Genomic DNA, 10,292 nt, shown 5'->3' with positions numbered 1-10,292 from the left:
ATTTCCTCTTCAGAAGACTGAGCCCCAGATAGTAACAGTATTTCAATGGTCATGGATCAGAGATCTGGCTTTAACCTGGCCTTACTAGCCCAGAGTTTGGGATGTCCCTACAATTAGCCCTTATTTCTGTTGAATAAATTCTCACTACCAAGCGATGAAAGGTTTACCTCAGAGCATTGAGAGCCTGACAGTAGAGGAGCCTTCATATTCCTGAGAACTTAACACAGGAGCTGTGTACAAGAGGAAAAAATTGTCCCCAACTATCTGTATTTCTCAGGCATTCGGACATCAGATGTGGTTTAAGAGGGAATTTTTTTTGCTTCCTACGGAATTGTCTGAAATATTAATAGCTAAAACTGGACAGTTGTAATTAATACCTGGCTCTTATTTGTTACAAACCAAGTCAACAAGCCTGTCTTGCTTCACTTTTACCCAAATTTTTCAACAGATGTCCCGTTATCCTCCTCTAGCAGCATCAGACCCCCCAGGGCCATCTGTGCAAGGGCTGCTCCCCTGTATCAATCCTTGGATTTTTCATTTCTCTGCTCTTTTGGCATCCTGTTCTCTCCAAATAGTGCTGGAAACGGGATAAAAGGATCTCTCATCTCACTCCTGCCTTTCTCTGATTAATATTACCAGTTTAAGGGAAACTTTCTACCATTTCTACCCAAATGGGCAAGTTAGTTAAACATGCAGGATCACTGCTGGCTTTGACCTCACCCTTTGTGCTCCAGGGCCACAGGGTGAGCAGGTACTACGCGCCTGTATGCCCTGCTCTGGGCTGTGCTTTGGCTGGGCAGCCCTTGACCATAGCAGACTGCTATGAGGGCAAAGAAAGGCCAGTGGTGGTCCTGCCAAAGCCTTTCCGGGGTCTCAGCTCCAGGCCAAGGGATTATCTACCCTTTAAAGCTTATGGGAATGACAGGAAGCTTTAAAAGGAAAGCTCCTGCTTCATCACCATGTTCAGATTCTCTGGGCCCAGATTAAGCATATGTACCCAGCAAGGATGACAGGGACCAACCCAGCATATAAACAAGGCTGCAGGGTTTGCATTCAGAGTCCTTTTCCTCCAAAGAGCATTTGCCCATGCATTTCATCATACTGGGAAATGCATCCCCCTCCCACACACATGCAGTTCAAAGGGAGGAAAGAGAAAGGACTCAAAGGTATGTTATTTTCCATGCTTATCAGGAGAGCCGTTAGGTCCTTCAGACACTGGCTTCTGTCCTTCCCATTAGGTACTGGTGTAAGGCCCAACTCAGAACATCTGAGGTGCAGCTCCAGTGCTCAGGGTCAGGGTCAGGCTGCCCCTACAGACTCTGGTCCCAGCATCAGACACACAGACACAGATACAGACAGACTCTCTCTTGTGCTCTCTTCCTGATCCTCTGCACCCTCTCAGGCAGGAAGAAAAATAATAAACTGAGAGGTGCAGTTTATTTGGAAATGCTAAATACAGCCACTGCATGACCCTAATTTCTCCACCTGGTTTGGGCATCTGATCTTCTCTTTAGCACTGTCCCATTTTCTCAGCACTTTGCAGACGCCAGGGCAGCTGCTGGGACAGGGACTGATTACAGCTCTTTACCTTGGATAATACAAATTAAATTCCTTCTAAATATCATTGTGCCAACTCCCATTTGAGCACAAGGTATTTAAAGCAATGCAGTTCATTTCCAGAGAGGTCAACTCCTGCTAGATTTGTCCCACTGATAAGCCTCATCAGTGGCATTCTCATTAACTTTTACACTATTCAGCAGCAAATACTACCATTTCCTTTTACATCCCTAATTACCCTGGTAAAAGTTATTTCACAAACATAACCAGGAAAAGGAGTGCAAAGGGTATTGCATTGTAACTGGGAATTTAAACCCAACATATGGAAACTCTCTTGCTTTAGCAGGAAGGGAATTAAGGGTGAGGCCTGCAACACCCAATAAACTCACATCAGCAGGTAAAAGACATTGCTGAGACTAAAACATGTGAAACTGCTGTAGATAATAATAAAAAACCAAACCAAACAAACAAAAAAAACCAAACCACAAACATAATAGCTGTCAATAACACTAAGAAAAGAACTAGCATCACCTCAGTTTCTAACTCTGAACCGCAAGCAAAGCAAGACCCTCCTTTGATTCAGCACTAAATGTCCCAAAAGACAAGAACATGCCACATTACCTGACACCAGGACACGAAAATCATCAGAGGGCTGGAGCACCCCTCCTACAAAGACAGGCTGAGAGAGTTGGGGTTGTTCAGCGTGGAGAAGAGAAGGCTCTGGGGAGACCTCATAGCAGCCTTCCAGTACCTAAATGGGCCACAGGAAAGCTGGAGAGGGACTGGTGACAAGGGCAGGGAGTGACAGGACAAGGGTGGATGGCTTTAAGCTGAAGGAGGGGAGATTTAGATTAGATGTAAAGAAGACAATTCTTTCCTGTGAGGGTGCTGAGGCCCTGGCACAGGTTGCCCAGAGAGGTTGTGGCTGCCCCTGGCTCCCTGGCAGTGTTCAAGGCCAGGTTGGATAGGGCTTTGGGCAACCTGGGCTAGTGGAGGGTGTCCCGGCCCATGGTAGGGTGGGGCGCAGAACTAGACGGTCTTTAAAGTCCCTTCCAACCCAAACCAGTCTATGATTCATTCTATGATTCTAATTACACTGCTCATGTGATAATCACGCACAGTACTATCGCTTCTGACTCTGGACAGACGTGTTGATCTTATGGCTCTTAACGACAAGAATTGTACAATAACTGCTCCCTAACCAGTTTTACATGCAGTCCTCTTCCAGCACTTAGCTTTCACAGTATGCCTACAATTTCAGGAATCTTCACAATAATTTGGTTAGTGTTCATTTAAGCTCACGTCACAGCCTCATCCTTCTCTAACAACCTATGCTGAACAGTGTTCCGTCTCCTGATCTGTAAGCGACAGCAGGAACCTGCAGCCCTGATGACTGATGCATACCAAGTGCTTCTTTTGTCTACAAAGCCTTCCCGACAAGGGATTCTGATGACGAAAATACCAAGTAACTGTTGATCATCTCAGCAGGAACACAAGCTGACTGCTTCCTCCAGAAGGATGAAAGGAGAGTTTAATCCTGTTCCTACAGAACACAAAAACTTCCCTAAGTAAAACATACTTGATCTGGCTGCTTGTGCCAACAAGCTTTTGGGGGGCTTCAGTGGATATGGACACAAGGTATCACAGGTCCTCCCTTACTATTTCAGCTGTCCATGATCTGATGCAGAATGGAAAGTCTCCTGTAGCAGGGATGACTCCTCAGCAAGGTGAAGATTATGTCTACATGTCTGTACTTGCCCTGAGCTGACATAGCACCACAGGGTATCTAAGAGAGTACTTGCATACAATGAGACAAAATCAGCCAGAACTTTCTAAGATGAAAAGCGTTCTCTCAGCAAAACTTCACAAGAGTGGCACCTTTGGGACACCAGTTGGATAACCAGTATTTAGGGGTTTGTTCTCACCTACTTCCACTTTTACCCATGCATCAGGGCACTTTTGACACCAGTGGGGCTGTGATGTTCCAGCTTTGCAGTGTCCTCAGCTTTCCATGCTGCTTTTCAACAACATACTGTTCTCTTTAGCTCTGCAGTTTGGATTGGGAATTGCTTTGTAAACAACTATATTACTCATTATACTAGTTCCTTATACGGAGAAAGACCTGCTAGCCACAGGAAGAAATAAACTTGTAGCACAGGAAAAAAAGAAAAAAAAAGGAAAAAAGAAAAAAGAAGATAACCCTGTAGTTCTCATTCTCAAGAATGTTTCTCTATTTGATCAAGAAACAAAACAACACCAAAGCCTAGGTTATTAGAAATCATAAATTAATCCAATGTTTAATTAGAGAAAAATCAAAGCTTTTTGTGACTGGACAGGACATACATTGTGCCAGGCAGTCTCCTCCCTAGAAAGCTGCTTTATTTAACATGGCATCATTGTAAATTTCACATCAGCTTGGTGGTTTGGGTTTGCAAAACAGGGATGTCTTGAGAAAAAGCAGACAAAACAACCAATTCTGAGAATCCGAATTGCTAGATTGCTGCAGAATTCTTGTGAAACATCTGCATTTGTCCTTATGTAATACATAACCAATGTCTAGGTGGAGGAAATACAGCGAGCAGGGTTGAAGCAATCCACTGATCTGATTATGCGGCAGAGTTTCTGATCAATTGAACTTCAGGTCATTTCACTTCTCAGAGATTGTTTCTTCTCCTTTATAAACAACAATGTTCTGGTCCGTTTCATACACTTTAACTTTATAAAGAGTTCCCATGGGCAGCAGCTTCTTAAGGTTTTCCCAGATGAATACCGCAACATTCTCTGTGGTGCTAAGAGTGAAACATGAGCAGATTCAGAACTGACAGCAATGACATTTGAGGGTGTGCCCAGAATGGGCCAGGGGGGATGCTAAAGGCCACAGGGAACCATGCGGGCAGCTTTCGCATGATAATACCCTGAATGTAAGTGGGGCCTGCATTGCCAGCAAACATGGATAAAACAAGGTCTAATTAACAGGTTCTGTCTGTCTCCCCAAGCTGTCCACAGAGCAGGCTCATGCGACAAATGCCAGTCTGCAAAGGGCTCCTCAGGTGCGAGCAAGTGGCGCCTTCCTGGGTATGCTGGATGGCAGCTACCCCAGCAGGCCTGCACCTGGCCCAGCACAGCAGGGCAGGCTGCCTGGCAGAGGGCTGGAAGGCAGGCAGAGCACCCAGCACCTGACATGCACAGGTGTGTGTCACAGGTGTGTTACACAGGTATCAAGGCTGCTCTTTCAGATGTCGGACTAAGCCTTGAATACTGTTCCTTGACCCTGCAACCAATGCCATGAGGAGTCCTCAACACCCACCTCACAACCTCAGCAAAGTACGGCACATCCTTATCCAAGTTTTTGTGGTCAAGCGGTTCCATGATTGCCTCCTGCAGAAAGAAAACAGTGACAATCTTGTCCCAGTTGGCCAGTGGAGTTCGGGTTCAAATTACCATGCAAATAGGACTGGAGCAAGGCAATGGTATGTAAAAAAAGGATAAGAGCCCTACATCAACCTGTTATCTTCCTAGCTGGAGACATGATACTGCCTCACATCACAGTGCTAAAGCATTTTAGTATGAAATCATTCCTTGATTTCTTTTTTATTTCCTACCATCATCAACTCACTATGTCTCCACCTTGGTACTAGACAAATCGCTAAGCTCTAACCAATTCTCCCAGGGACGTGTAGGAAAACAGCACTATTACCTGCATATATTCTTTCAGTTCTGTCAGGTTTAAAACCATTCCTGAGACTGGGTCAATCTGCAGGGAAAACAAAAGGGAGATTAGTAGCCTAGCTACATGTCCTTATTACCAAGCCTGCCGTGAGCCTGTACAAATCAGACCGTGAATATCTGTGTGCTCAGGACATCTGAGCCACAAGAAAAATATCCTTCCACCTTCAGGCACTGAGTGCCAGCTCTACTCCTGTGATGTTCCCAAAGGCTAGATACAGCATATAAACAACTCCAGTGGTTCCACTCTCTGATAAAAGCTGAAACCAGGGAGTAAAACCTCACTGAAACAGTCTTCCAGCAACAATCTAGCATGACCATAAGCTAGATTTAATGCCATAAACAGGCATTAAACTGCTGGGTTGAACAACCAGCATCCTCCCATCTGGAGAAGGGATGGCTCCACGAACAAAATCAGGTTGTGTAGTTCACAGCATATTTGGGGAATATAGAAGGAAGAGGCTTTAAAATTGTAGTTTCAGATCTGAATAGAAACTCCCTTTTCTATGAACTGGAAATCTTCAAAAAGTTGTTTGGAAAACATCAAAACCAAAGTGCTATCTAAACAACTCTGCAGAATATACAAAACAATGACAGGATGAAGGGTGAAAAACAACTACAAAATCAGAATTTCCTTTTATATTTGCAGCAAAATACCTTGATAAAACAGCAGAGAGAATCGGTTACTGAAAGTGCTAAGCCTCCCTGTGGCTGAGTAGTCGTCCAAAGGCACCCCACAGATCTGACCAGAGCCTATACATTCTACAGTGAGGCTCTGGCAGACTAAGTTATATGTCTAGAGGATGATTACAAACCTTGGACTTAAATATGGTCACCTGCAAATCTTTGTCAGATGCAAGATGAATAGGACTGTGATTACAGAAATCCTTCTTCTACAGTGATGTGTTCAGAGTTTCCACAAACACCCTGGGAAACTTAGCAATTAAGCTAGAACTTCAGTACTATGAAAGACAGGGACCCATCTATCCTGCCACCCTAAGGAATGGAAAAAAAAAGTGCTGATCACACTTACCTCTCCACGCACAGTGACTATAACTGAAAAAAAAGAAAATATCAGGTCATGATGACACCACGACCCTAACAACGAAGTCCACTACTGATTGGGACAGACAACCCATTCATCGCTAATCCACAGGACTGGTGCAAGCTTCCCAGCACCTAAAAGTGGGACTGTTTTTATAAAATGGGAATCCACTCCGTGAAGAGTAATGACCCAGCTCGCTGAAGAAGTCATTCTCCAAGGTCTGATGCCCAGAGACACACCACTATCCCTGAAGTGTCCCTCGCAGGCAGAGAGAAAACAAGATGACTTCTCAAGTACCTACTCCCTATGACAACCTGTGCCCTGCACACTCAAGATCAGAGTCTTTCAATTAGCAAAGTCTTCTAGACAATGCAGACACCCTAGATGCTCATACAATCACCAGACCCCAGAGATCATAAGGTATGGGGTCAGCTTATAAGTCTTATAACTTATCTTCAGTCCAGCAATCTGTCAATCTGCCTTCCCTGGTAAAGCTAGTAGCTCTTGTAGCAGAGGTTTCAGGGTACCTGCAATACATAGTGCTAAACAGTGAGCCAGTCTAGTAACTGGAAAGGTCTGATTCTATGTACACAGGGTACAGATGGTAGGAGAAGAACTGAGAAAAAAACGTTGAGATAAAGTTTACAAGCTGTTTAAATTGCATGTCTTTTGCTTAGAAAAAATCTTCATTCAAAACACAATGATTTTGCAGATTATTAACAATAGATTCGATTCATGAAGTGGCATTTTGAGATAAATATTTATTATGTATTTAATTCAATAGCTTGCAAATCCATGCCATGGTTCAAGCCCCTTGCTGCTGAGGATTCCTTTTAACTCTAAAAAAACCCCAAAAAAACAGCCACTAGAAGCCATACCAGACTACTGAGACACATGACTGGCCCAGCTCTCCCATGGGTTACTCTGCATTCAAACCAGCCCACCCGAGAGCAGCTTCTGTCCATGACTACATGTGTAAGCACGGAAGTCCACTCCTTACCTTTATAGTTGTGTCCATGACCATTTGGATTGTTGCATTTCCCAAACAGCTTTAGGTTTTCTTCATCACTCAGTGATTTACTGTGAGCAATACAGATATGGCATTTCAGGATCCATTATGGTGGTTCATGGGCTCACTTCAGCTGTGATTGCTTTCTAGCTCTTCTATCTATTCACTTTCCCAAATTTAAGCCACTAGCTTTTCCTACTCAAGATGCACAAACAGAACCAGAGGAGTGTTTGGCCCATGAAAAGATGTTGTTGACAGCACTTTTTTTTGCAGTGGTTTTGTATTTATATACCCAGGTTTCACAAAAACTGCCTAATACCACTGCTGTATAAATACTAACAGCTATTCATATATGAATATGGCAAAATCACATGGAGTCCTATGAGAAAGTCCCTGGAGCAAACAATGCATATTGTTACTGACTATTCACTAACAAAGCTTAGGGAGTTTCTCCAATAAGTATCAAGGGTGACTTCCCTCTCTGAAGCTTTCAAGAAATTCAAGCGCCTGATCGGAGGAATATTTCAGGTCACAGCACTCTTTAGGAACATGTAAGTTTGAGAAAAAGGCAACAGACTAGAGGGACAGTGAGCTGCTTACAAACTGCAGCCACAATTCATCCCTTTTAAAACAAAAACTTCCGTTCTCGTTAAACCTAGTTAAGCGCTGATGTCTAAGATCAGGATTGGCTACCACAGGTCGCAGAAAATGGACTAAACCAAGGAGAACCGGGAAGCGCTTAACGGCAGGCACGCACACACGTACACCGGCTGAGCTGGGCCCCCGCCGCCGTGCGCCCCGCGCCGGAGAGGTCACTTGCAATGCACTACGGCGAACGCCCCGCAGCTCTGCGAGGCCTTTGTGCCCTTCCACCGAGGACGGCTCCCCGGCTCCAGCGGGTGTGCCCGCGTCCCGGGGCGGCGGGGCCGAGCGTGCCGGGGCCGCTCACCTGTGCAGCCGATGGCAGGCGCTGAAGGAGACGGTGCGGGAGAGCCGCGCCAGCCGGGCCGCGGACGGTGCCATGCCAGGGCCGCGGCGGGCGGTGCTTGCGCGCTGGCGTGGCCGGCTCCATCCGGGCCCCGGGGCGGAGCGGCGGCTCGGCAGCGCCGCCCGCGGGAGCCGCCCGCCGAGCGGGATACGTGCCCGCCCGCCGCGGCGGTGCCGGAGCCTCGGCGGGTGCCCCGTCTCCGCGGTGCCGGCCGAGGCGCCCGCCCGCGCATTCGGGCGCTGGGCTCAGCTCCTCGGGCTGTTCTCCTCGTACAGTACGGCGGGGTCTCCCTTCGAAGAGGGGCGTGCGGGCGCAGGGGGCTGCCCTCGCCTTGCCCTGGCGCGAAGAGGGCAAAATGCCCGCTTTGTGCGTGGCCACAGCTCGGCTGCTCCTCCTGGTGCCCAGCTAATGTCTCCTGCACATACACTGCAATCTTGTATGAGCCAGTGATACAAAGAAAATAAAAAGGGCTGTTAAGAGCCACTGTGTCAGCCCTGCCAAGTGCAGAGGTATGATAACAGTTCCGGTGGACTGTCGGTGGGATCTGCTGTAGCAAAGGCTTTCCTGCACCAGCTCTTTACTAGCTCGCTTTTCACTAAAGCACTGAGTGATGCAGAAAACTGGAAGCTCTCTGAGAACAGCAATCAAAATCATGAGAATCACCATGAGGACATGAAGCAGCTGTTAAAACATTTCTACATGGGCTTCCAGGGGAGAGAAGGATCAGCTCTGAAGGACGGAATGTGAGACTGAAAAACGTGCATTGCATTTTCCAGTTCAAATTGCTGTTGTTCATCTGTGTCCAAGTGGGCTTGGTATGATGGTATAGGGGGAAGTGATGCTGTTGAGTACCAATGTGCTAACCTTACAGCTTAGTTCAAATTCTGCTTCAGAGAACACACACAAAAACTATCTTGGACTACATCGAAGTTCCTCGTTTGCATTATCTAGGCTGCTGGGCTCGTGGATGTGAAGCCCAGGAACAAAATGAGTTGAGATATGCACAGAAAAAAGTGCGTCAGTGCAACAACACAAGCTGAAACAGCAGAGGAACCTTCTACTAGGCAGGACTGGGGTTTGTTGCAGAACCAGATCAGAGACCTGAAATTTGTCCATCCTGCCTTTTGTCTTTTCATTGACGCTCCTCTTTCAAGGCATTTTATCCTCTCATTTATCCCGTAGAGATAATGTTAGCAATGATTTGGTGTGCAGGCCAACAGTTTGACTTGCTTTTGTTTACTTATATGATGACAATTGCAAGAAGTGTGTTTATAAATGCATCAGTGCACAGGGGAGGATCTGCCAAAGGAAAGCTGGAAGGCTCTGAATGCACTTATCATAGAATCATAGAATCATAGAATCATAGAATGGTTTGGGTTGGAAGGGACCTTAAAGATCATCGAGTTCCAACCCCCCTGCTGCAGGCAGGGACACCCTCCACTAGACCACGTTGCCCAAAGCCTCATCCAACCTGGTCTTAAACACTTCCAGGGATGGGGCATCCACAACCTCTCTGGGCAACCTGTGCCAGGGCCTCACCACCCTCACAGGGAAGGATTGTCTTCCTTAGATCTAATCTAAATCGACCCTCCTTCAGCTTAAACCCATTACCCCTTGTCCTGTCACTACACTCCCTGATAAACAGTCCCTCACCATCTTGCCTGTAGGCCCCTTCAGGTACTGGAAGGCCGCAATTAGATCTCCCTGGAGCCTTCTCTTCTCCAGGCTGAACAACCCCAACTCTCTCAGCCTGTCCTCATAGGAGAGGTGCTCCAGCCCTCCGATCAGCTTCGTGGCCTCCTCTGGACTCTCTCCAACAGCTCCATGTCTCTCCTGTGCTGGGGCCCCCAGCTGGATGCAGTACTCCAGGTGGGGTCTCACCAGAGCAGAGTAGAGGGGCAGGATCCCCTCCCTCGATCTGCTGGTCAAGATGTAAGATGTTTACACAGCAATCCAAAGAGAAGCAG

General features: G+C 46.6%; 1 protein-coding gene across 1 annotated transcript; it reads right to left on the bottom strand.

Moving 5' to 3' along the window:
• Positions 1-3,825: 3,825 nt before the first annotated feature.
• Positions 3,826-8,446, bottom strand: PTS (6-pyruvoyltetrahydropterin synthase). The gene is made up of 6 exons (XM_075774624.1): positions 8,287-8,446; positions 7,329-7,408; positions 6,317-6,339; positions 5,255-5,311; positions 4,865-4,935; positions 3,826-4,346 (listed from the first exon to the last, which is right to left on the bottom strand). Exons 1-6 carry the CDS (start codon positions 8,358-8,360, stop codon positions 4,205-4,207), a joined length of 447 nt encoding a protein of 148 aa, XP_075630739.1. The 5' UTR covers positions 8,361-8,446; the 3' UTR covers positions 3,826-4,204.
• Between the last annotated feature and the right edge of the window lie 1,846 nt (positions 8,447-10,292).

The sequence above is a fragment of the Balearica regulorum genome, chromosome 23, assembly GCF_011004875.1.
Source record: "Balearica regulorum gibbericeps isolate bBalReg1 chromosome 23, bBalReg1.pri, whole genome shotgun sequence".
NCBI classification, from domain to species: Eukaryota; Metazoa; Chordata; class Aves; order Gruiformes; family Gruidae; genus Balearica; species Balearica regulorum.
This window is presented reverse-complemented; position numbering and strand designations above follow the sequence as displayed.

Excerpts from the sequence above, each read along its gene's own strand:
- PTS (XM_075774624.1), bottom strand. The coding sequence starts at position 8,360 with ATGGCACCGTCCGCGGCCCGGCTGGCGCGGCTCTCCCGCACCGTCTCC. Across the intron at positions 5,312-6,316 it reads TAGTCACTGTGCGTGGAGAG|ATTGACCCAGTCTCAGGAAT; the intron begins GTAAGTGTGATC and ends TTTTCCCTGCAG. Across the intron at positions 4,936-5,254 it reads AACTGAAAGAATATATGCAG|GAGGCAATCATGGAACCGCT; the intron begins GTAATAGTGCTG and ends TTCTTTCTGCAG.